We start from the raw sequence: 27,780 nt of genomic DNA, 5'->3' as shown, positions 1-27,780 counted from the left end.
CTAGCTATCAAGAGAAACTATAAAGGTCAGGTGCTTAAGGATACAGATTTAAATGTCAATTGAGCAGGTGTTCTATAAAAAACTGTTTGATAAAATTTAAGTTATGTTTTTGTAATTTAAAATAGAAATATATTCTTGTGATTTTTGGAGAATTATTACAGGGGGAATTATATAAAGGGATTCTATATAGTTCAGAGAAAAACGAAGCAATGAACAAATGAATGAGGAGTTAGAATTTGTCTTGTGTTTTATCTAGGATAACAGAGATCTAGGATGGGTCAAAGAAAATGTTCTGGATTTGGCCTCTCAGAAATATTGTGCTATTTCAGAGTTAAGGAAATACAATCTAATCTAGCTTGTGCACATAAAGTAGAATAGAAAAAGTGAGGTTTTTTTTTCACCTCAAGTGTAATGTTGCTACTGGAAGGGTCTACAAATTTACATTGCTCTGAGATCTAATCTCACCTTTCAAGCTTCTGAATTTTCCATGGTTGGAATCACTAAAGTGTTAATAGGAGGTAGCTATTGAGAGATATATTTAATTATCTCAGAAGGTCTTTGTTTATTTAATTATTTTGTGAGTCAGTAATTAATTTTTTAAATTGGAGGTTAATTACTTTACAATGTTTTGTTGGTTTCTGCCATACAAAAACATGAATCAGCCATATATATACATACCTTCCCTCTTGAGCCTTCCTCCCATCCTCCCATTCCACCCCTCTAGGTCATCACAGGGCACCAGGCTAGATTTGAACTCTGATTCTGATGCGTACCAGCTATCTGACATTAGATAAATTACTTAACCTCTTTGTGCCTATGTTTTTCAATCAGTAAGACAAGGATAATAACGGAACCCACCTCACAGGGCAGTTGTAAGCATTAAATGAACTGATACAGACAAAGTAATTAAAACAGAGCAAATGCTCATTAAACGTTACGCACTTTGATTTAAAGGCATGATTTTCAAGGATTTGATAATTACACAAAGCAATTATTTCACTTTTGGAGAAAATACTAATATATTTGGAAAAATTAGCAAAAAAATTGAGTGCAAAACAGTGTGGTACAGGTTATGATACATACAGCATTAGAGAAGAATAAATTCATGGTGAGCTTGTAGGTGATTAAAGCATGGTATGTTTCTGAGTGGGAGGAAGTGGGGCTGTGGTTGGAAATGAGAACACAGGCAAAAACCTGGAGGTAGGAAAAAATAAACAAGATTATTTTATGTGCAATATATTTTAACTATGGCTATATTTTGTTCTAATTCTTTCAGAACTGAGAATCTTTGTATTGGGTTGGCCAAAAAGTTCATTTGGATTTCACATATGTGGTTGTAGGAAACCTGAATGAACTTTTTGGCCAACCCAATAGTAAATATGATTCAGTATGTTTAAGTAACAAAACTATCTCTAAATACTTTATATTTAGTGTGATAAATTGTACCACACTGTATGTTTTAAGGTAAAATTTTAACATATGTGTGTTAAAATATGTGATTACATTTGAGTTTCAAATGTGCCTTGTAAGAAAGGCAGGAAAAAAAAAAGAAAGGCAGGACAAGTATTATTATTCCCACTTTACAAGTGAGAAATCTGAGAATCAGAGTTTATGTTACTTGCTTCAAGTTTCACTGCTAGTAAGTAATAGAGATCAGATTAGCATCCAGGTCTTCTGGCTTTCAATGTAGTATTGTTCTACTACACTATACTTATTGAATAACAGAAAGCTTAGTAAATGAGAAATAAGGACTGATTTTATGACACATATTACATTTGATCTTTGTCAAGCAAAAAAACCCCCAAACCAAAAAAGTATAGGGTAAAAGTGCAGGTACTTTTACTTGTAGAAACCTCAGGGATGTAAAAGATAAATGGGCACCAGTTATTACTATACCTTAGAGATCCTATGGGCTTCCCAGGTGGTGCTAGTAATAAAGAACCTGCCTGCCAATGCAGGAGACATATGAGATACAGGTTCTATTCATGGGTCAGAAAGATCCCTTGGAGGAGGGCATTGCAATCCACTCCAGTATTCTTGGCTGGAGAATCCCATGGAGAGAGGAGTCTGGCAGGCTATAGTCCATAGGGTTGTAAAGAGTTGGACATGACTGAAGAGCCTTATGCATGCAGAAATCTTCTATCTTTCAGGTTTTCTAAGGGATTGCAACATTAGAAGTGAAATAGAAATTACATGCATGTGGCAGATTCAGATAGAACTTCTATCCTAGCTTTTCTTTTTTTCAACATTATCATTTCCTCTGAGATAATGCACTTTTTGAAACACAGAATTAAGGAACAGACTACACTTCGACAAAAACTTGCTCATGAATATTATATTTCAGCCATAATCAAGCTATTGCTATTTTAAGAAGAAAGTTTCCATTATAACATAAAACCCACTGTAAGTATATCTTTGATATTCCTGTCAACATGCTAATAAAAGTAAAAAGCATAAAATATAACAAAGGTTAAAACTAACTTCTACTCATAAATGTATACAGCAAAATTTCTTACATGTAGTTTACACAATATGCATAAATATAAGTATTTCTTAAAATTTGCAATATCAACATTCAAATTTTTATTCAGAGACTCATTGCAGTTCATTGTGGTTCCAGTAATAAGTGTGTAGAAAAGTAGATTCTCTTTCCTCTTCTTTAGATAAATTTTAAATTATTTCTGTTATTATATGGCAGTGCCAGTCATCTGCTTTATTAAGGAAGGATTGCATCTTGTTTAGGGAGAGAGTTCCCTAAAAGAATCTCAGTGAGCAACAAAGCCCCCACTATTCTCTTTTGGGAGCCTAAGGCAGAAGCAGAAGAAAACTGGAGACAAACTAGCTTTTGATCAGGTTTACCTTCCTCGGTTTCCAGATTGTACATTGAATGGAGACTTTAGGGCCATTTGTCTGAAGACAAGGTTATTTCAACACATAATCATTTTCTTGAGAGAAAGAAATGGCCATACTTTCCTAGCCAATCAGTGCTACAAAGAAAGAAGGTGATAGTACATTTTATGTAGCTTCTGGCTCACTCCAGCTCTCATCTGTTGGCATGCATGCAAAGAAATATGTTAGGATCACAGAGAACTATTAGCTAAATTTATATCTTAAAAAGCTAGTCCTTACCCTTTGTAAAGCTTTTATTTGAGAGGGAAAACTTTAATCTCAGACCTATTTTTTACAGTGTCAAGATATAAATTTTGTCCATCTTTAGGTGAAAGATCAGAAAACCATTTATAATTTAGTTCATAGACTTGAACTGAATTTTAACACTAAAAATATCTTTAGGCCCTCTAATAATGTGAATTCATAAATGAGATAGATTTATAGGTTAAGTAAATTAAGTCAAGAAAGTGTAAATTATTAATGGAAGTTCTTATTTTTACTGTGAATGATTTGAGAAAACAGTGATTTGGGAATCATCAAAAATAGGCTTAAACTATTCTTTATATATTTCTTCTCCTTTTTCTGGCAAGGAGGTCTTCTTCTTGGGTACATAAGTCGTGCTGGACAAAGAATGCTTTCTAAATGTAGACAGCCTTCTCCTAAAGTTCCCCCCTGAAAAGAAATATAGGAGAGGGTCAAAGCAACAATTTGATGCAGCCAGAGACAAGGTTATGACCACTGACTTTTGCATTCTAAGGACAGAATCACAGGGTTTTGTTTCATTGTGTAAAAAATGAAGGTGAATGGTACGTTGAATATGATATGGCATGAAGCTGATCAAAAAGGCAGCTGTCACAACTATGATCATTCCTATAGCTTTTTTACGGCTTGATAGATTTTTCTTCATTGAATTTTTTAGTAAGGTCAAAATGATCATTGTGTAACAGACAATTATAATAATGAAAGGAATGATAAATCCAAAAAATAATGATACATAATGCAAGACCAAGACATAATATTTAGCTTGATTGTCCTGTGGAGGCTCAAAGCACTTAGTATTATTTTTCTCATCTTTGTAAGATTTGGACATTAAAAATGGAGAACTAGTCAAAATCACAAAAATCCAAATACCAACACACACAAACCTGGCTTTTTTCTGTGTAACCAAATTAATATTTTGGACTGGAAAAACAATTGCAATGCACCGGAAAAAGCTCATGGCTGTCATAAAGAAGATGCTACAATAGAGGTTGACATACAAGGTATAGGTGCTGAGGCGACATAAAAAGTCACCAAAGAGCCAAATGCCTTTGTGAACATAATAGACCACACGGAGAGGCAGTGTGCACACGCACAGTAGATCAGCTACTGCTAAATTAATCATGTATACTTGATAGGCTGACTTCTCATGATATGTTTTTATGAGGATATAGAGCACAAAGCCATTGCCAAAGAAGCCCACAATGGAGATCATAGAGTACAAGGTGGAATACACTTGATTTCGGAAATCATCAATGGTGTCATTGCATGCGTTACTACTGGAAGAAGATACTGTTAGATTTCCAACTCCATCCATGTTTCTCTAGGAGCGTCTTCTTGGTGCCTATAATGTATATAAAAAATCTTGTCAATTTTTGCTCTTCCATAAATTATAGGATGTACTAACATTTCATTTTATAGCGTCGCTATATATATATATTTGAAAACAGCAGGAAGAAGAGTGGTGGGTCAATGAAGAGATATTCTTCTGGACTTTGTCCCCAGGAGAAGTGTCTGGGTCCTATAGGCACCCAGAAAATTCCTTTCCCCCATTTCCTATCCATGTTTGCCTGATGGACTTCTTAATCTTTATGACCTAGCTAAAAGAGCCTTATTTTAAGCCATATTACTCCAGTACTATCCTATAAATCTTTTTAAATGGGTTTGTTTTTAGAGAAAAGTTTTAAAGATAGTAGTTTCATAAGTATGAATATCTATCTATCTTCTATCTATCTATCTATCGATGCATGATATAGGGAGCTCAGGGCTGGTGCACCGGGATGACCCGGAGGGATGGGATGGGGAGGGAGGTGGGAGGGGGCTTCTGGAAGGGGAAAACATGTACACCCATGGTGGATTCATGTCAGTGTATGACAAAACCACTGCAATATTGTAAAGTTAAAAAATTGATAAATAAACTAATTAAAAAAATAGAAGAGCTCTAGATTCTTTCTGAGAATAAAATCTGGATGAAAATGCTTAGTTCCCCCACAAAGAAGTCTTCCTAAGTAACACTTCTGGGTGATGCTTGGTATCTAAGGAAAATAATTAAATTTGTTAGCAATGGAACTCACTCCTTGGGGGAGAATCTTAATCTAGAACATGGTGGACTCTATTTAGAACCACAGAACACCAAGGCTGGGGAAACTTTAGAAGCTATCTAGTTATTTTAATGAGGAAAAAAGGTGAAATACATTTCTAAAATCCACACCTAAGTTAAGGCTCTGAGGAGGACTGCAGTATAACTAATTGGAATATACTTTCTGGGTGAGGAAATTGTTGTACTTGTTCATCCTTGTTCTCTTCCCAGACTCACATTCAAAGTCTTACCGTTCAACAATACATGGTCATTTCTTTTATAGCAAAAGACTGTTGCTTGGTCTGGCCTAGTTCAGCTTTATCAGGGCAATAAATAAGCTCTGATCAGAAAGACATAGGGATGAGGTAGTGCAGAAGTAATGATTTCCTATGTTCCTCCATATTCTTCTCTTTTATTCTTTAAGGAGATGGGAATAACTCATCAATTTATAATATGGTAGATAATCTTTGGTTGAAATATGATTTGTTGGCCTGTTACACAGCTCTTTCTCCCTGGTAAGAAAGGGATTAGGGTTTGTAAGGTGGGAAGATTGCTTCAGCATGCAAGAACTGCTGGCAATGGAAGAGACTGAATTAGTCTCTGTATCAAGGATACAGATACAGGGAGCTATGGTTGTGGTTGTAGGTGGGATATAACTTTCCAGGTTTACTACTGCTAACAATTATATTTTTGCTCTGAGGGTGTGTCATCTATTCATTTGTCCATCTATTTTTTTCCTTTCATTAAAAATGTCATTGTTGGGAGTTCCCTGGTGGCCTAGTGGTTAGTATTCCAGGCTTTCACTGAGGTGGCCTGGGTGCAATCCCTGGTTGGAGAACTGAGATCCCACAAGCTTTGCAGTGTGGCCAAAAAAAGTCAACATTTTCCACCAAGAACTGTTGATATACAGTACAAAATTTGAGGGTGAATCATTCTGAGTGTATATAACTAAGATTATAGAGAAAAATTAGTTCATTATTCTCAACCTCTGCATTATTTCTCAGTTTGCTTTCCACTTAGCCTGCCTCTTTCACCATTGCTTTTCTGAATTCAGGTGCAATTGTGGAAGAAAGAGAATCTCTGTAAACTTATTCTAGCTAGCCCTGTATTGGGTTTTCTTCAAACAGGCAATGTTAGCCTGTGAGGCACTAGATGGTGCTGTTGAGATTTTTGATATAGCCTTTTTTAAAAATAACCACATTGACTATGCCAAAGCCTTTGTGTGGATCACAATAAACTGTGAAAAATTCTTCAAGAGATGGGAATACCAGACCACCTGACCTGCCTCTTGAGAAACCTGTATGCAGGTCAGGAAGGAACAGTTAGAACTGGACATGGAACAACAGACTGGTTCCAAATAGGAAAAGGAGTACGTCAAGGCTGTATATTGTCACCCTGCTTCTTTAACTTATATGCAGAGTACATCATGAGAAGTGCTGGGCTGGAGGAAGCACAAGCTGGAATCAAGATTTCTGGGAGAAATATCAATAACCTCAGATATGCAGATGACACCACCCTTATGGCAGAAAGTGAAGAAGAACTAAAGAGCCTCTTGATGAAAGTGAAAGAGGAGACTGAAAAAGTTGGCTTAAAGCTCAACATTCAGAAAAATAAGATCATGGCATCTGGTCCCATCACTTCATGACAGACAGATGTGGAAACAGTGGAAACAGTGGCTGACTTTATTTTTCTGGGCTCCAAGATCACTGCAGATGGTGACTGCAGCCATGAAATTAAAAGACGTTTACTTCTTAGAAGGAAAGTTATGACCAAGCTAGATAGCATATTAAAAAGCAGAGACATTACTTTGTCAACAAAGGTCCGTCTAGTCAAGGCTATGGTTTTTCCAGTGGTCATGTATGGATGTGCTGCTGCTGCTGCTGCTAAGTCGCTTCAGTCGTGTCCGACTCTGTGCAACCCCATAGATGGCAGCCCACCAGGCTCCGCCGTCCCTGGTATGGATGTGAGGGTTGGACTATAAAGAAAGCTGAGCGCCGAAGATTTGATGCTTTTGAACTGTGGTGTTGGAGAAGACTCTTGAGAGTCCCTTGGACTGCAAGGAGATCCAACCAGTCCATCCTAAAGGAGATGGGTGTTCATTGGAAGGACTGATGTTGAAGCCGAAACTTCAATACTTTGGCCACCTCATGCGAAGAGCTGACTCATTGGAAAAGGCCCTGATGCTGGGAAAGATTGAGGGCAGGAGGAGAAGGAGACGACAGAGGATGAGATGGCTGGATGGCATTGCTGACTGGAGGGACATGGGTTTGGGTGGACTCAGGGAGTTAGTGATGGACAGGGAGGCTTGGCGTGCTACGGTTCATGGGGTCGCAAAGAGTCAGACACGACTGAGCGACTGAACTGAACTGAACTGAGCATTTGAAAGGTATCAAATAATTACCATCTGTCTTTTCTACCACCACCAACACTCACTATATCCTGCTACAAACTCTTTCCAAAATAATTCTCTATACATTATAGCTTCCAATTATGTCATATTAGTTCTTTAAAAATCTTCAGTGGTCCTTCAGTGTCTTCAAAATAAAATCCAGACTTCTTGGCCTGATATTTAAGCTCTTGGAAGAGCCCCTGGAGGAGGGCACAGCGACCCACTCCAGTATTCTTGCCTGTAGAATCTGATAGACAGAGGAGCCTGGCAGGCTACAGTCAGTCCATAGGGTCACAGAGTCAGATACGACTGAAGTGACTTAGTGCGCGTGTGTGTGCATGCGCGCGCGCGCACACACACACACACACACACACACACACACACAGAGTCTGGTTGAAACTTTCCTAGCTTCTCTCTCACTTCTCCCTTTTTGTACACCCTATATTTCAATAAACAACCACTTTACTATATCAGGGACATGAGCTGATATATTTTCCCACCTGTCTGTCTTTTTTCATGGTATTTCTTCTTCCTGAAGTGACCTTTCCTCCATCTATGTGTGTGCAAAAGCTACCCATCTTTCAGCTGTTCTTGACACCTTCTTGACAAAGCCTTTCCTTAGCCTCCTTCCAAGGTAATTTCTATCTTTCCCCTTCTAGGGTACTTTAAATCTCTTTTTCAGATCAGTGATGTGTATGTGTTTGTTATCTTCCCTCATAGACTTTCTTATTGATATATAAAGGGCTCACACAGGGCCAACACATATGCACTTTGCTCATAAATACTCATAAATATTAGTAGAATGAATGAGTAAATGAATGACAGAACTAGTTTATCATTTGAAAATATTGCTTATCATTCTAAACCACTGAAAGTAATCTTTTCACTCCAATATTATTTAAAACTTTCCCAACCTCAGAACCTAAAGTGGATCTGTTAAGTTGCTTCCTAAAGTATTAAAAAAGGCACTAAATCATAAGGTTAACTATAATATTAAAACACACTTATATCTTGACAGAGATTAATCATTTGTTTGTTTTATTTGTCTGTTAAATATTATAAATAATTTTAAATTCTCAGGTGTTGGAATGAAAGATGCCAAATAAAATGAATAAATAAATTGATTAAAAAAGAAAAAGGTATCTCTTTTACCGTTAATAAATTTATTGGTTATTACTAAAATAAGCTTTCCTGGTACTTTTGATGTTTAGATTTGATTGCTTATTTATAACTAAGTCAAGCCACTGACTTATTTTAGGTCAAAAAAAATTTTTAAACTTTCAAACAAGTAATGAATCCTAGAAGGGTAGAGATCATTTAGTTCAAGCTACTCATTTTGCAGATGATGGTTTTACTTATCTTAAACAGCATTTGATTCATTTTTATAAAATTTACTTTGATCTCCTAATAATGATATCCACACTATATGGAAACAGAGATGCTTAAGGACACATCTCTGCCTTTGAGCAGCTCATAGAATGGCGGGGGAGAGGAGGGATAACTCAGAAGTATGAAGAAGTTATAGTGCAGTATGGTAAGGATTATCTTAGCACAAAACGAATGGGCTATTAGTTGATTCATGCTGCTGCTACTGCTGCTAAGTCGCATCAGTCGTGTCCGACTCTGTGCGACCCCATAGACGGCAGCCCACTATCCTTGGGATTCTCCAGGCAAGAATACTGGAGTGGGTTGCCATTTCCTCCTCCAGTGCATGAAAGTGAAAAGTGAAAATGAAGTCGCTCAGTCACATCCAACTCGTCGCGACCTCATGGGCTGCAGCCTACCAGGCTCCTCCATCCGTGGGGTTTCCCAGGCAAGAGTACTGGAGTGAGGTGCCATTACCTTCTCCGAATTGATTCATATATACAAACAATAGGGACTTCCCAAGTGTCTCAGTGGTAAAGAATCTGCCTGCCAATACCAGAGGCGCAGGTTTGATCCCTGGCTTGGGATGATCTCCTGGAGGAGGAAATGGTATCCCACTCCAGTATTCTTGCCTGGAAAATCCATGGACAGAGGAGTCTGGCAGGCTACAGTTCATGGGGTTGCAAAGAGTCAGACATGACTGAGCATGTATGCAAACATATACAGGCAATAAACATAAATGAAATTAATATTTAGTGCAGATGATGAAGGAAGTTACTTTGTTAAGATAACTAGTGAGATGAAAAACAAGATTTATTTAGAAAATAGAGCCATACCTCTTTCTGGCACTGCAGTACCCTTCACAAATGTTCTTGGTTAGTGGTCAGCGCTTCTTATAATATAATATCAAATGAAGCCTAAGCTGAAATCATAAGATTGAAAAGGAAGTTAACGACTTTAGAAGCAGTCCAGAGAGTCATGGGAGCTTAGCAACCTTAAGCACAGATCCAGGATGTGTGATGGGACATCATAGCTTTACTGACAGATTTAGAGCTAGTTATTGGATTCCATGTATCCTTGTTTCCACTCCACTCATTTTTACATCCTCAGGGGAAAGTTTAAAATAAGGGCTGATTACACATGTCTGCTGCTCTATTAATAGCTTCTGTATCTAGAGATGAACACAGTATTATAAATATTCTCTTCTATGAAACCATGAAATTTTCCCTATTTTTTCTTCTAAATAGCTTGTTATAAAGTTCAAAGGGGAAATAACTTGGAACTTCGTATCCAAGGATCTAGTTTGCTAGGTAGAGGAATTAGGATTTGAAAAATATCAAGGATATCTGCCTGAGATGGCTTTGGGACAGTTTTCCTGGGAGGAATGATGATTTAGAAGACTATGGGTTCTTTTCCCTAAAAATTCATAATAATAGTTATGGACTTTATCATCAATTTGGCATATATTATATACCTTTGGATATCAACTGTTTTATAGTTTGTGTAGTTAACTTTTCATGAGTATATGTATCTTAAACTAAACTATCAGAAAATTTAAGAAAGCATAAAAAATCTCCAAAAAGTGAACAAAGAAAGGCTTTCTTAACACAGTAGCAGCCTGAATACTTGTTTCCTAAATTTGTATTGCTCTATGGCAACTTTCAAAAAATAACTGTACAAAAATGATCTTCACGACCCAGATAATCACGATGGTGTGATCACTCACCTAGAGCCAGACATCCTGGAATGTGAAGTCAAGTGGGCCTTAGAAAGCATCACTACGAACAAAGCTAGTGGAGGTGATGGAATTCCAGTTGAGCTATTTCAAATCCTCAAAGGTGATGCTGTGAAAGTGCTGCATTCGATATGCCAGCAAATTTGGAAAACTCAGCAGTGGCCACAGGACTGGAAAAGGTCAGTTTTCGTTCCAATCCCAAAGAAAGGCAATGCTAAAGAATGCACAAACTACCGCACAATTGCACTCATCTCACATGCTAGTAAAGTAATGCTCAAAATTCTCCAAGGTAGGCTTCAGCAATACGTGAACCGTGAACTTCCAGATGTTCAAGCTGGTTTTAGAAAAGGCAGAGGAACCAGAGATCAAATTGCCAATATCTGCTGGATCATTGTAAAAGCAAGAGAGTTCCATAAAAACATCTATTTCTGCTTTATTGACTATGCCAAAGCCTTTGACTGTGTGGATCACAATAAACTGTGGAAAATTCTGAAAGAAATGGGAATACCAGACCATCTGACCTTTCTCTTGAGAAACCTGTATGCAGGTCAGGAAGCAACAGTTAGAACTGGACATGGAAAAACAGACTGGTTCCAAACAGGAAAAGGAGTACATCAAGGCTGTATATTGTCACCCTGCTTCTTGAACTTATATGCAGAGTACATCATGAGAAATGCTGGGATGGAAGAAGCACAAGCTAGAATCAAGATTGCCAGGAGAAATATCAATAACCTCAGATATGGGGATGACACCATCCTTATGGCAGAAAGTGAAGAAGAACTAAAGAGCCTCTTGATGAAAGTGAAAGAGGAGAGTGAAAAAGTTGGCTTAAAGCTCAACGTTCAGAAAACTAGGATCATGGCATCTGGTCCCATCACTTCATGGGAAATAGATGGAGAAACAGTGGAAACAGTGTCAGACTTTATTTTTGGGGGCTCCAAAATCACTGCTGATTGTGATTGCAGCCATGAAATTCAAAGACACTTACTCCTTGGAAGGAAGGTTATGGCCAACCTAGATAGCATATTTAAAAGCAGAGACATTACTTTGCCAACAAAGGTCCGTCTGGTCAAGGCTATGGTTTTTCCAGTGGTCATGTATGGATGTGAGAGTTGGACGATGAAGAAATCTGAGCACCGAAGAATTGATGCTTTTGAACTGTGGTGTTGGAGAAGACTCTTGAGAGTCCCTTGGAGTGCAAGGAGATCCAATCAATCCATCCTAAAAGAGATCAATCCTGGGTGTTCATTGGAAGGTCTGATGTTGAAGCTGAAACTCCAATACTTTGGCCACCTCATGCAAAGAGTTGACTCGTTGGAAACGACCCTAATTCTGGGTAGGATTGGGGTTGGGAGGAGAAGGGGACGACAGAGGATGAGATGGTTGGATGGCATCACCGACTTGATGGACATGGGTTTGGGTAGACTCCGGGAGTTGGTGATGGACAGAGAGGCCTGGCATGCTGCAATTCATGGGGTCGCAAAGAGTCAGACACGACTGAGTGACTGAACTGAACTGATGGCAACTTTCATCCCTATATGCAAGGACCCCAGAGGCTGGCCATTTTTCTTTTATTTGTGGTCTAAGTGTCAACAAAATAAACATGTTTCTCCAATTTATCCTTCAATTCAGTTCAGTTGCTCAGTCATGTCTGACTCTCTGCGACCCCATGGACTGCAGCATGCTAGGCCTCCCTGTCCATCACCAACTCTCAAAGCCTACTCAAACTCATGTCCATTGCGTCAGTGATGCCATCCAACCATTTCATTCTCTTTCATCTCTTTCTCCTCCCGCCTTCAATCTTTCCCAGCATCAGGGTCTTTTCCAATGAGTCGGTTCTTCGCATTAGGTGGCCAAAGTATTGGCTACAGCATCAGTCCTTTCAATGAATATTCATTACTGATTTCCTTTAGAATTGACTGGTTGGATTTCTTTGCAGTCCAAGGGACTCTCTACAGTCTTTGCCAACACCACAGTTCAAAAGCATCAATTCTTTGGCTTTCAGGTTTCTTTATACTCCAACTCTCACATTCATATGTGACTACTGGAAAAACCATAGCTTTGACTAGATGGACCTTAGCAAGTTTAAAATAGGTTGGAACTTTCCAAAGGAACTCTACTGGAAAAAAGGAAAATCAAAATGAAAATAAAGAAAATGAAAAAATATGAAACAGACAATTTAAAAAGTAGGAATCTGAACCCACAGCTATGATATTGATGTTTGAGTCCACCACATATTCAGATAATCATTTTTCAAATATTTTCCAATTTCTTCTCTCTCTCAGAATTTTCCTCCCCAGGAAAGGAGTTGACATAAGTAAGCTTCTACTAGCAGTCTGGAGGAAGTAAGCATTGCAGGTGGGAAATTACACAAAGAGAGTTGGCTTTTATATTTTGTTACTCAGGCATTAAAACTTCTTTGGGGGGAGTGGGCTAAGATGGCAGAGGAATAGGACAGGGAGACCACTCTCTCTCCCACAAATTCATCGAAGGAACATCTGAACCCTGAGCAAACTTCACAAAACAACTTCTGAACCCTGGCAGAGGACATCAGGCATCCAGAAAAACAGCCCATTGTCTTCAAAAGGAGGTAGGACAAAATAGAAAAGATAAAAAGAGAGACAAAAGAGTTAGGGTCAATGTATGGAAAAAACTATTCCAATATTGTAAAGTAATTAACCCCCAACTAAAATAAATAAATTTATTAAAAATAAATTAATTAATTAATTAAAAAAAAAAAGAGTTAGGGATGGAGACCCGTCCCAGGGAGAGAGCCGTAAAAGAGGAGAAGTTTCCAAACACCAGGAAACCCTCTCACAGGCAGCTTTGGGGGAAGTTTTCGAATCTCGGAGGGCAACATAACCGGCAGGAAAAATAAATAAATAAAACCCACAGATTACATGCTTAAAGGCAACTCCCAGCAGAGAAGTACCCCAGACGCTTGCATCTGCCACCAGCAAGTGGGGGCTGAACGGGGAGGATCGGGTGGCACTGCTTAGGGTAAAAACCAGGCCCGAATGCCCTGAGGGCAATCTGAGGGAGCTAACGTGAGATAGCAACCTAAACTGTGGGATAGCCAGAGAGAGAGATCTATCCCACAAAAAGCCCAAATCTAATGCACTGCCGGCCCGCTCACAGAACAAAGAACTGAGCAATATCAGAAAAGAGATGGCTGGCTGCGGACTGTCCCCTCCCCTTGCCGGATGTAGCAGGCAGGCAGGGCCAGCCAGAGCCGGAAAGGGGCAAGCTCAGCCCCAGAGAGCAAAGACTTCTTGAGATTCCAGGCGGTTGACATTCTCCGGGAGGGTCGCAGACAGAGGCCAGCTCCCCAAAACTGACACAAGGCACACCGGAGCCAGGCGCACCCAGAAACCAAGGCTGGGACCAGGGAGGTGAAAAGTCGCACCTCGCTCGCCAAACATCTGGCTGCCTGAGCTGCTCAGACCAGGGATTGGCACAAACTGAGGGGCCCAACTGAGTCTGCGCCTTTGTGGAGTACCCGAGAACCTGAACCTGAGAGGCTTAGACCTGGGAAGTGCATGCATCTCAGGGCCCGCTCCCCAGCAGAATAACCTGAAGTCTGGGCAGGGTAGACTGGGAAAGCACACACGCCGTGAGCGGGGGCAAACCCAGCGTGGCCAAGACACTGCGAGTTCTCCACACACACGCCAGTGATATTAGTTTGCAGTGTTCCTCCCTTCCCACAGCATGACTGAACAAGGGAACCTAAAGAGACCACCTCCACCCCCTTGGGTCAGGGCGGAAATTAGAAACTGAAGAGACCTGCAAACAGAAGCCAAATAAACAGAGGGAACCGCTTTGGAAGTAACAGGCGCAACAGATTAAAATCCCTACAGTTAACACCCACTACATTGAAAGGGGCCTACAGATCTTGAAAAGTATAAGCAGGAATAAGGAACTATCTGAAACTGAACTGACCCCACACTGCCCACAACAGCTCCAGAGAAAGTCCTGGATATATTTTTACTATTACCATTTTTTTTTTATGTTTTCAATTTTTTTTCTTTTTTCTTTAAGTCCTCTATTACACCTTTAATTTTCATTTTTATAACCCACTATTACCTTGCAAAAAAAAAGACCATATTTTTAAAGCAAACTGCACACATATATCTTATACTTTTTGTGATTTGGGTTTTTTTTTTAATATTGTATTTTTTAAGAGTCTAACCTCTACTCTAGATTTTTAATATTTGTTTTATAGTACCTGATATCAATTTTGTACATTTAAGAACCCAATCTTTAGTACCCATTTTTACTCAGGAGTGTGATTACTGGCTTGATTACTCTCTCCCCCTATTGATGCTCTTTCTTCTCCCTCAGGGCACCTCTATATCACCCCCTCCTCCTTCTCTTCTCAACTCAATTCTGTGAATCTTTGTGGGTTTTCTGGAGAACACTTAGGGAACAGAGTACTGCCCAGATCTCTCTCTCTCATCTTGATTCCCCACTTTCTACTCATGCTCACCTCTATCTACTTCCTCCCTCCTCTCTATGTAACTCTGTGAACCTCTCTGAGGGTTCCAGACTGTGGAGAGCATATAGAGAAGTATTTACTGGCTAGATTGCTCTCTCCATATTTTGAGTCACCCTCTTCTCCTCCTGGTCACCTCTATCTCCGTCCTCCCGCTTCACCTCTATGTGTAACTCAGTGAACCTGTCTGGGTATCCCTCACTGTGGAGAATCTTTTCAGCATTAACCTAGAAGTTTTATTAACAGTGCTGTATGGATGGAGAAGTCTTGAGGCTACTGCAAAACTAAGACTGAAAACCAGAGGCAGGAGGCGTAAGCCCCAAACCTGAGAATACCAGAGAACTCTTGACTCCAGGAAACATTAATTAATAAGAGATCATCCAAAAGCCTCCATACATACACTGAAACCAAGCTCCACCCAAGAGCCAATAAGTTGCAGAGCAAAACATACCATGAAAACTCTCCAGCAACGCAGGAACATAGCCCTGAGCATCAATATACAGGCTGTGCAAAGTCACACCAAACCCATAGACATCTCAAAACTCACTACTGGACACTCCATTGCACTTCAGAGAGAAGAAACCCAGCTCAAGCCACCAGAACACCAACGAAAGCTTCCCTAACCAGGAAACCTTGACAAGCCAATTGTCCAACCCTACCCACAGGGAGGAACCTCCACAATAAAGAGGAACTTCAAACTACCAGAATACAGAAAGGCCACCCCAAACACAGCAATCTAAACAAGATGAAAAGGCAGAGAAATACTCAGCAAGTAAAGGAACATGATAAATGCCCACCACACCAAACAAAAGAGGAGGAGATAGGGAATCTATCTGAAAAAGAATTTAGAATAATGATAATAAAAATGATCCAAAATCTTGAAAACAAAATGGAGTTACAGATAAATAGCCTGGAGACAAGGACTGAGAAGATGCAAGAAATGTTTAACAAGGACCTAGAAGAAATAAAAAAGAGTCAATATACAATGAATAATGCAATGAATGAGATCAAAAACACTCTGATGGGAACCAACAGTAGAATAACGGAGGCAGAAGATAGGATAAGTGAGGTAGAAGATAGAATGGTGGAAATAAATGAGGCAGAGAGGAAAACAGAAAAAAGAATTAAAAAAAAAAACGAGGAAAACCTCAGGGACCTCTGGGACAATATGAAATGCCCCAACATTCAAATCATAGAAGTCCAAGAAGAAGAAGATAAAAGGAAAGGCCATGAAAAAATACTCGAGGAGATAATAGTTGAAAATTTCCCTAAAATGAGGAAGGAAATGGTCACACAAGTCCAAGAAACCCAGAGAGTCCCAAAAAGGATACACCCAAGGTGAAACACCCCAAGACACATATTAATCAAATTAACAAAGATCAAACACAAAGAACAAATATTAAAAACATCAATGGAAAAACAACAAATAGCACACAAGGGGATTCCCATAAGGATAACAGCTGATCTTTCAATAGAAACTCTTCAGGCTAGAAGGGAATGGCAGGACATACTTAAAGTAATGAAAGAGAATAACCTACAACCCAGATTACTGTACCCACCAAGAATCTCCTTCAGATATGAAGGAGAATTCAAAAGCTTTACAGACAAGCAAAAGCTGAGAGAATTCAGCACCACCAAACCAGCTCTTCAACAAATGCTAAAGGATCTTCTCTAGTCAGGAAACGCAGAAAGGGTGTATAAACACGAACTCAAAACTTCAAAGTAAATGGCAATGGGATGATACTTATCAATAATTACCTTAAATGCAAATGGGTTGGATGCCCCAACCAAAAGACAAAGACTGGCTGAATAGATAAAAAACAAGACCCGTACATATGCTGTCTACAGAGACCCATTTCAAAACAAGGGACACATACAGCCTGAAAGTGAAGGGCTGGAAAAAAAATATTCATGCAAACGGAGACCAAAAGAAAGCAGTAGTAGCAATACTCATTTCAGATAAAATAGACTTTAAAATAAAGGCTGTGAAAAGAGACAAAGAAGGACACTACATAATGATCAAAGGATCAATCCAAGAAGAAGATATAACAATTATAAATATATATGCACCCAACATAGGAGCACCACAGCATGTAAGGCAAATGCTAACAAGTATGAAAGGGGAAATAAACAATAACACAATAATAGTGGGAGACTTTAATACCCCACTCACACCTATGGATAGATCAAGTAGACAGAAAATTAACAAGGAAACACAAACTTTAAATGATACAATAGACCAGCTTGATTTAATTGATATTTACAGGACATGTCACCCCAAAACAATGAATTTCACCTTTTTCTAAAGTGCACACGGAACCTTCTCCAGGATAGATCACATCCTGGGCCGTAAATCTATCCTTGGTAAATTCAAAAAAATTGAAATCATTCCAGTCATCTTCTCTGAGCACAATGCAGTAAGATTAGATCTCAATTACAGGAAAAAAACTATTAAAATTCCAACATATGGAGGCTAAACAACACGCTTCTGAATAACCAACAAATCACAGAAGAAATCAAAAAAGAAATAAAAATATGCATAGAAACGAATGAAGATAAAAACACAGCAACCCAAAACCTATGGGACCCTGTAAAAGCAGTGCTAAGTGGAAGGTTCATAGCAATACAGGCTTACCTCAAGAAACAAGAAAAAAATCAAATAAATAAACTAACTCTACACCTAAAGCAACTAGAAAAGGAAAAAATGAAGAACCCCAGGGAGAATAGAAGGAAAGAAATCTTAAAAATTGGGCAGAAATAAATGCAAAAGAAACAACAGAGACCATAGCAAAAATCAACAAAACTAAAAGCTGGTTTTTGGAGATGATAAATAAAATTGACAAGCCATTAGCCAGATGCGTCAAGAAACAAAGGGAGAAGAATCAAATCAACAAAATTAGAAATGAAAATGGAGAGATCACAACAGACTACACAGAAATACAAAGGATCATAAGAGATTATTACCAACAGATATATGCCAATAAAATGGACAACTTGGAAGAAATGGGCAAATTCTTAGAAAAGTATACGTTTCCAAAACTGAACCAGGAAGAAATAGAAGATCTTAACACACCCATCAGAAGCACAGAAATCGAAACTATAATCAGAAATCTTCCAGCAAACAAAAGCCCAGGACCAGAAGGCTTCAAAGCTGAATTCTACCAAAAATTTAGATAAGAGCTAACACCAATCTTACTCAAACTCTTCCAGAGAATTGCAGAAGGTAAACTTCCAAACTCATTCTATGAGGCCACCATCACCCTTACACCAAAACCAGACAAACATGCCACAAAAAAAGAAAACTACAGGCCGATATCACTGATGAACATAGATGCAAAAATCCTTAATAAAATTCCAGCAAACAGAATCCAACACCATATTAAAAAGAGTAAACATCATGACCAAGTGTGCTTTATCTCAGGAATGCAAGGTTTCTTTAATATCCAAAAATCAATCAATGTAATACACTGCATTAACAAATTGAAAGATGAAAACCATATGATTATCTCAATAGATGCAGAGAAAGCCTTTGACAAAATTCAACATCCATTTATGATAAAAACCCTACAGAAAGCAGGAATAGAAGGAACATACCTCAACATAATAAAAGCTATATGTGACAAACCCACAGCAAACATTATCCTCAATGGTGAAAAAATGAAAGCATTTCCCCTAAAGTCAGGAACAAGACAAGGGTGCCCACTCTCACCACTACTATTCAACATAGTTTTGGAAGTTTTGGCCACAGGATTCAGAGCAGAAAAAGAGATCAGAGGAATCCAGATAGGAAAAGAAGAAGTAAAACTCTCACTGTTTGCAGATGACATGATCCTCTACATAGTAAACCCTAAAGATTCTACCAGAAAATTACTAGAGCTAATCAATGAATATAGTAAAGTTGCAGGATATAAAATTAAAGCATGGAAATTTCTTGCATTCCTATATACTAACAATGAGAAAACAGAAAGATAAATTAACGAAAAAATACTTAGGAATATATATACCTAAAGAAACAAAAGACTTATATATAGAAAACTATAAAACACTGATGAAAGAAATCAAAGAGGACACAAATAGATGGAGAAATATACCGTGTTCATGGATCTGAAGAATTAATATAGTGAAAATGAGTATACTACCCAAAGCAATCTAGAGATTCAATGCAATTCGTATCAAGCTACCAACGGTATTTTTCACAGAACTAGAACAAATAATTTCACAATTTGTATGGAAATACAAAAAACCTCAAATAGCCAAAGCAATCTTGAGAAAGAAGAATGGAACTGGAGGAATCAACCTGCCTGACTTCAGGCTCTACTACAAAGCCACAGTCATCAAGACAGTATGGTACTGGCACAAAGACAGAAATATAGATCAATGGAACAAAATAGAAAGCCCAGAGATAAATCCACGCACCTATGGACACCTTATCTTTGACAAAGGAGGCAAGTATATACAATGGAGAAAAGACAATTTCTTTAACAAGTGGTACTGGGAATAGTGGTCAACCACTTGTAAAAGAATGAAACTAGAACACTTTCTAACACCATACACAAAAATAAACTCAAAATGGATTAAAGATCTAAACATAAGACCAGAAACTATAAAACTCCTAGAGGAAAACATAGGCAAAACACTCTCCGACATAAACCACAGCAGGATCCTCTATGACCCACCTCCCAGAATATTGGAAATAAAAGCAAAAATAAACAAATGGGACCTAATTACACTTAAAAGCTTTTGCACAACAAAGGAAACTATAAGCAAGGTGAAAAGACAGCCTTCAGAATGGGAGAAAATAATAGCAAACGAAGCAACGGAGAAAGAATTAATCTCAAATATATACAAGTAACTCCTGCAGCAGTTCAATTCCAGAAAAATAAATGACCCAATCAAAAAATGGGCCAAAGAACTAAACAGACATTTCTCCAAAGAAGACATACAGATGGCTAACAAACACATGAAAAGATGCTCAACATCACTCATTATCAGAGAAATGCAAATCAAAACCACAGTGAGGTACCATTTCACGCCCGTCAGAATGGCTGCTGTCCAAAAGACTGCAAGCAATAAATACTGGGGAGGGTGTGGAGAAAATGGAACCCTCTTACCCTGTTGGTGGGAATGCAAACTAGTACAGCCACTATGGAGAACAGTGTGGTGATTCCTCAAGAAACTGGATATAGAACTACCATATGATCCAGCAATCCCACTGCTGGGCATACACACCGAGGAAACCAGAATTGAAAGAGACACATGTATGCCAATGTTCATCGCAGCACTGTTTGTAATAGCCAGGACATGGAAGCAACCTAGATGTCCATCAGCAGACGAATGGATAAGGAAGCTGTATATATATATACATACACATACATACATACACACAATGGAATATTACTCAGCCATTAAAAAGAATACATTTGAATCAGTTCTGTTGATATGGATGAAACTGGAGCCCATTATACAGAGTGAAGTAAGCCAGAAAGAAAAACACCAATACAGTATACTAATGCATATATATGGAATTTGAAAGATGGTAACGATAACCCTCTATGTGAGAGAGGATAAGAGACACAGATGCATAGAACAGTCTTATGGACTCTGCGGGAGAAGGTGAGGGTGGGGCGTTCTGAGAGAATAGCATTGAAACATGTATATCATCATATGTGAAAAAGAATGCCATTCCAGGTTCGATGCATGAGACAAATGCTCAGGGCTAGGGCAATGGGAAGACCCAGAGGGATGGGATGGGGATGGAGGTGGGAGGGGGGTTCAGGATGGGGAACACATGCAAACCCATGGCTGATTCATGTCAATGTATGGCAAAAACCACTACAATATTGTAAAATAATTAGCCCCCAACTAAAATAAATAAATTGAACAAAAAAGCTTCTTTAGGGATTTAGCTTATCCTGGGGCTCTATAATCAGTAAAGATATAATGACTGAATATTTAATAAAAATAACCTTTCTAATCCAGGAATTATATTATTCCGTCATTTTCTCTAGGTCAAAATTAACTTTGGCTCTGTCACAGTTTTGTGTTTAGACAAAGCTTATATTTCTCCCCAGTGTGAAAAGAGAAAGTTTTTGAATTTCTAAGACCCATCTATGAGAAGTGTAGTTTTACCAAGCTAATGTACTAATTGTCCAAGTTTATGGTAGCTGTGCAACTACAATTTAGCCTGCTCTCTGTACATGCACAAGTGAGTAAAATTCACATTGCCTGGGCAACAATGTAATGTTTCCCCAAATTTGGGATTTTGAAGTGTCTTCTATGGTTCCTTTAGAAATTTCCTTTAGAAATTCTTAGTTTGCATATAGCAAACATTCAATATTCTTACTCTTTGCCCCTCTTTTCTTTTTTTTACTTGAGAACTCTTTTCTCTGACATCAGCTTCTGCCAAAATTGGATTCTACCATTCTTGTCTGGGTGACTGGGTGAGAGAAGATGAGGCAATAAAACAAATGTGCGGATATATAACTTTTGGGTTCAATTATTTATTTCAGGAGTTACTCAATTTTTTATTTGGCTCATCTAGTCCATGTATATCTATCTATCTATCTATCTATCTATCTTCATTATCATCATCATCTATCTACTCTCCTTGCATCAGCCCTTAGCTTCCATTGATCTGTAACCTGGTCAAGCTTCAGTGAACAAGTAAGTAGGAGTTCCCAGACGTAACCTGAGAATATAAGGTCCCAATTCATATACCATACCCTTTATTGTTGCTGCAATAAAACTACCTATGAATGAGGATGACTTATATATTGTGCCTTCTAAGTGTGGCCCAGGTACAGCTAGTGATCCGTAGCATCCTCAGGTAGTCCCCAGGCTAGTATCTTCTATTAAATTAAGATAGTAACTGTGCCTCTTTTTCACTTATATTCAAACAAAAAGCCATTCCTGATCCAATTTAATATTTCTTTCCTTTGAAGTCCTACATTATTTTGTTTGTACTTTTCTTGATAATTTTCACTGATTGTTTCATGTTATACTCATCTTTGTGGTTATTCAATTTAAGCTTCACTGTTCTTCCTACTGGGCAGTCCCATTAGACTTAGAGGGCAAAAACCAAGTATTCTTAATTTTTCATCTTAGAAAAAAAAGAGCAAATAAGATAACAGATTTACAGCTTCATTAAAGAGGAACACAGACAGAAGTTGTTTGTGAACTTGATTTAAGACTTCTAGGTGTTCCCTGAGTTTCTCTCAGGTGAACATCTGAGAGAAAGTATAACTTCATTCCTCTTTGAATGTATCAGCTGTGCTCAAGATACAGGTTTCTTCAGGCCCTCTAAAGGTAGCACAGCAGTTTTAACTTTGACAGTGGTTCCTAAACTAAGTGCTAATTTTGCAATGTAAAGTTATTGGGCTTTCTAGGGCTCAAAGGTCTTTTTTTTCTTGGCCTTACCCCCTTTGTTTTACAACAAATAACAATGTATCTGATTCTGGCAGTATGGTCACCATTCTTCATAACCTGCAAGGGAGAAACCGCTTAAGTCTTCTTTGTTGGTCCCTTTAAAAAAAATCATCTCATATGAGATCCTCTTCCAGCTTGATCATATGGCTTTAGAGTTCCAGGACCAACAATTCATCTGTTCATATCTTAGCTGAGGACCAGAATCTACTCTTCAGAATTTTTAAGAGGCTTTGATTTCTATTAAAATAACAAATTTATCAGACCGTGTCATCTCAGTTAGATGGTAGGGGTCTGGGAGGGTTTTCCTAAAACTCATGGGGAAAGAGAAAAAGAGAGGAAGGCAATAGAAATCTGAGATCTGATGACACTGAAGGTAAAATTAAATATAGGGAAAACAGCACAGATGTGGGAAGCTGGGGGTGAAGAGAGAAAGGACCTGACTGTGAAATTTTGCTCCAGTTCCAGCTAACATTTATACAATCTGACACCAAGCCTTCGTCTTTTTCCACTCAGTTCCTTTTCTTTCCTACTGCTGCTTCTTCTATCCTGACTCTCATTACCTCAGATGTAGATGACTTGTAATAACCTCATACCTTTCACATGTACCTTGTATTTCAACCATGCTGAACTGTTTGTAATTCCTGGAGATGTCTTTCATGCCTCCTTAATTTCAGGCTCCTTCTTTTCAACATCATCTTACACACCACTGTCAGACCAGTCATTTTTTAAATTGAAATACAGTTGATTTACAATGTTATGTTAATTTCAGATGTATAGCACAGTGATAGTTATATATATACATATGTATATATGTTTATATATGAATAGAATATATATTTATTTTCAGATTCTTTTCCATTATAGTTATTATAGATAGAGAATATAATTCCCTGTGCTATACAGTAGGTCCTTATTGTTTATCTATTTATATATAATAGTGGGTATTTGTTAATCCCAAACTCCTAATTTAGTCCTCCCCTCCTTTCCCCTTTGATAACCATGAGTTTATTTTCTATATCTGTGAGCCTATTTCTGTTTTGTAAATAAGTTCGCTTGTATCATTTTTTAAAGATTCCACATATAAGTGATAACATATGATATTTGTCTTTCTCTGTCTGACTTCACTTAGTATGATAATCTCTATGTCCATCCATGTTGCTGAAAATGGCATTATTTCCATATTTTTATGACTGAGTAATATTCCATTGTGTGTCTATGTGTGGGCATACATGCATACCCCAGATTTTCTTTATCCATCATCTGTTGATGAACATTTAGGCTGCTTCTGTGCTTCTTGGTTATTGTAAGTAGTGCTGCTATGACATTGGGGTGCATATATGTTTTTCAAATTAGTGTTTTTTTCTGGATGTATGCTGAGGATTGGGATTTCTGGGTCATACATATGGTAACTGTATTTTTAGTTTTTTAAGGAACTTTCATACTGTTTTCCATAATGGCTATAGCAATTTAAATTCCCATCAACATCGTAGGAGTGTTCCCTTTTCTCTACATCCTCTCCAGCATTTATTGTTTGTAGATTTTTTGACGATGGCCATTCTGTCTGGTGCAAGGTGATCCCTCCTTGTAGTTTTGATTTTCATTTCTGTAATAATGAATGATGTTGAGTATCTTTTCATGTGCCTGTTGGTGATCTGTATTGAACTAGTCATTTCAGACCTTGTTGTTTGATTTCTCAAGAGTCTGTAAATAACTATAATCAAGACCCCACCCTAAATTCCAGGCAATTCCCTCCACAATCTAGCACTAGCTTCCTATCCAGTGAAACTTCTGTTTCACAGGGAAAGGTAATAATGGCAGAAGCCAAAGAAAGAATCTGGAGAAAGAATAAAGCCACCAGTAAGTACTAAGGAGAGCTTAGGGCTCTTAGAAAGAGAGCCTTGAAACAAGTTGTGGCATATTTTTAGATATGCAGTTATCTCAAGCTAATATATGCTGTAGAACTAAAATGACAGCTTAATTATTGAAACAGTGACTCTTGGGAAAACTAGGTTCAAGTACAAGGTTACCCTGATATGCCAGTTTAAAATTCTGATTATCTTGACAGGCATATCAATTTTGTATATTATAGTGAATCACCAAAATAGGTCAATAATTTGCTAAAGTTTAGCTTCTTTTTAGGTTACCCAGTCATCATGTACAAGTATTTGTGGTTTCCACCCAACCTTTTCCCTGTTGGGCCCACCTCCAGCTGTACACCACTTGGATAATCTCTTGAGAAATGAAACATTTATTTTGGCTTTGTTATTTATCCAATCTGAACAAATCACAAACATTTTTATAAATAATATCTTGGGGGGTAGTCAGGCATACTTAATATTTCTAACAATTCTAATCAAAGGAGATATCAGGGCCAACTTTGATCAGCCGGGTGAGAAGTGAGAGTTTGTTTACTTTATGGTATTTGGAACTAAAATCGTCTTAGGAGATGAACTTAATTCTGGAATTTGTTTCCCAGAAGAGTGTGAGAACATTTTTGAAGATATACAAAGAAGAGCATCTATGTTAATATAAATTTGGGGATTTCACATTACTGATAGCATTTTGTTGGAGTAAACAAATTGCAAATCAATTTAATTGTGAAGAAGAACTCACTTATTTGGGTTGTTAAAGATCCAAGAAATCAAAATAGTCTGCATTAGAGGATAGATATGCTTTCTATAAGGACTAAGGAGATAGGTGTAAATGTATAATGAGTCTATTTTGTTTTCCAAAACATAAGAAGTTATGACTTGCCAGCAAGATGGCAGAGTAGAAGGACGGGAGCTCACCCTTTCCCACAAAAACACCAAAACGACAACTAACTGCTGAATAGCCATTGATAAAAAACTGTTGGTACCTGACAAAAAAGATTTCCTATATCCAAGACAAAGAAGAAGCCACAATGAGACAGTAGGAGAGTTGTGATCATGATAAAATAAAATCCCACACCTGTTAGGTGGGTGACTCACAAACTGGAAAATATTGATACCACAGAAGTTCTCCCATAGGAGTGAAAGTCCTGATCTCCATGTCAGGCTTTGCAGACTTGGGGCCTGGTAATGGGAGGAGGAGCCCCCAGAGATTCTGATTTTGAAGGCCAGCAGGATTTGATTGCAGGAATTCCACAGGACAAGGGGAAACAGAAACTCCATTCTTGGAGGGCGCCCACAAGGTCTAGCGTGCACCAACACTCAGGGAAAAAAGCAGTGACCTCATAAAAGACTGGGAAAGACCTACCTGATAGTACTGGAGGGTCTTCTTTGGAGGTAGGGAGTGGCTGTGGCTCACTGCAGGAAAAATGACACTGGCAGCAGCAGCTCTGATGAGCACTCATTGGCATGAGCCCTCCTGGAGGCCTCCATTCCCCCACAAGAACTAACCCTACCCAATAGCTAGTAGGCTTTAGTGCTGGGGTGTTTCAGGCCAAACAACCAATAGAACAGGAACACAGCCCCACCCATCAGCAGACAGGCCACTTAAAGTCTTCCTGAGCACAGCTCTGCTCAACAGAGGGACAAGACCCAGATGCACTCATCACTGGGCAGAAACCAGGTCCTCCCATAGGAAGCCTACACAAGCCTCTTACTAGCCTCATCCAGCAGAGGACAGACAGAAGAAGCAAGAAGAACTATAACCCTGCATCCTGCAGAAAAGAAACTGCTATCACAGAAAGTTAGATGAGATGGCAGAGGAGTGTGTCCTAGAGAGAAGAGCAAGAATAAACTTCAGAAGAAAAACTAAATGAAGTGAAGATAGGCAATCTACTGGAAAAGTATTCAGAGTAATGATAGTGAAGATGATCCAAGTTCTCAAAAAATAATGGAGGCACAGACTGAGAAGATACAAGAAATGTTTAACAAAGACTTGTAAGAACTAAGGGCTTCCCTGGTGACTCAGACAGTAAAGAATAAAGCTGCAAATATGGGAGACCCAGGTTCAATCCCTGGATCGGGAACGTACCCTGGAGAAGGGAATGGCTACCCACTCCAGTATTCTTGCCTGGGGAATTCAATGAACATAGGAGCCTGGCAGACTACAGTCCATGGGGTCACAAAGAGTTAGACACGACTGAGCAACTAATACATTCACTTTTCCAGAAGGGCTAAAGAACAAACAAACAGAAATGAACAATATAATAACTGAAGTGAAAAATATAGTAGAAGGAATCAATAGCAGAATAGCTGAAGCATAAGAATAGAGAAGTGAATTGGAAGACAGGCTGGTGGGAATCACTGCATGGAATAGAATAAAGAAAAAAGAAGGAAAAGATATGAGGAAAGAATGAGAGATCTCTGGTACAATGTCAAATGCACCAACATTTATATTATAGAGGTCCCAGAGGAGAATATATAGAGAAAAGACCTGGAAAAATAGTGAAAGAGATAATAGCTGAAAACTTCCCTAACATGGGAAAGAAAACAATCACCTAAGTCTAGGAAATGCAGAGAGTCCCAGGCAGGATAAACCCAAGGAGGAACACTACGAGACACATAGTGATTGAATTGATAAAAATTAAAGACAAAGAAAAACGATTTGAAAGAACAAGGGAAAAGCAACAAATAACATACAAGGGAACTACCATAAGGTTATCAGCTCATTTCTTATCAGGAGGCAGTGCACAATATATTTAAAGTGATGACAGGAAAGAACCTATAACCAGGAATGCTTCATCCAGCAAGGCTCTCCTTCAGATGTAATGGAGAAATAAAAACATTATGGACAAGCAAAAGCTAATCACTAGACCGGCTTTTCAACAAATGCTAAAGTAATTTCTCTAAGCAAGAACGAAAAGGTCATTATTAGAAACAAGAATATAACAAATTGAAGAGCTCACAGATAAAGGTAAGCATATAGTAAAAGTAAGAAATCATCCACACACAAATATATCAAAACCAGCAACCATGAGAGAGGAGAATACAAATGCAGGAAATAAGAATTGCATTTGAAATGAAAACACCAGTAACTTAAAATAGTCTTGTTTATATATAGACTGCTATATAAAATTATCATGGTAATCATAAACCAAAAATCTACAATTGATATACAAACAAAAAAGAAAAAGGAATGCAAACACTACACTAAAGTTAGTCTTCAAATCACAAGAGAACAAAAGAGGAAGGGAAGAAAAAAGACCTACAAAAAGAAAT

At 38.3% G+C, this 27,780-nt stretch overlaps 1 protein-coding gene across 2 annotated transcripts in view; it reads right to left on the bottom strand.

Annotated features, from left to right (window-relative positions):
- Nucleotides 1-927: 927 nt before the first annotated feature.
- Nucleotides 928-27,780, bottom strand: part of CYSLTR1 (cysteinyl leukotriene receptor 1) — a 65,036-nt gene continuing 38,183 nt past the window's right edge. The window contains exons 2-6 of one of the 2 annotated variants that reach the window (XR_014075335.1): nucleotides 9,818-9,903; nucleotides 4,383-4,492; nucleotides 2,860-2,987; nucleotides 1,897-2,155; nucleotides 928-1,194 (exon numbers count right to left, since the gene is read on the bottom strand). Coding sequence is in view for 1 of the 2 variants with exons in the window: in XM_081563549.1 (XP_081419675.1) it covers nucleotides 3,443-4,465 (1,023 nt within the window). In the remaining variant the exon portion in view is untranslated. Of the gene's footprint in view, nucleotides 1,195-1,896; nucleotides 2,156-2,320; nucleotides 4,493-9,817; nucleotides 9,904-27,780 lie in introns of those variants that run through there. The other variant, XM_081563549.1, reaches the window with a different exon arrangement.

This window comes from Giraffa tippelskirchi, chromosome X, assembly GCF_054371585.1.
Source record: "Giraffa tippelskirchi isolate mGirTip1 chromosome X, T2T-mGirTip1v1.2.pri, whole genome shotgun sequence".
Taxonomy (NCBI): domain Eukaryota; kingdom Metazoa; phylum Chordata; class Mammalia; order Artiodactyla; family Giraffidae; genus Giraffa; species Giraffa tippelskirchi.
This window is presented reverse-complemented; position numbering and strand designations above follow the sequence as displayed.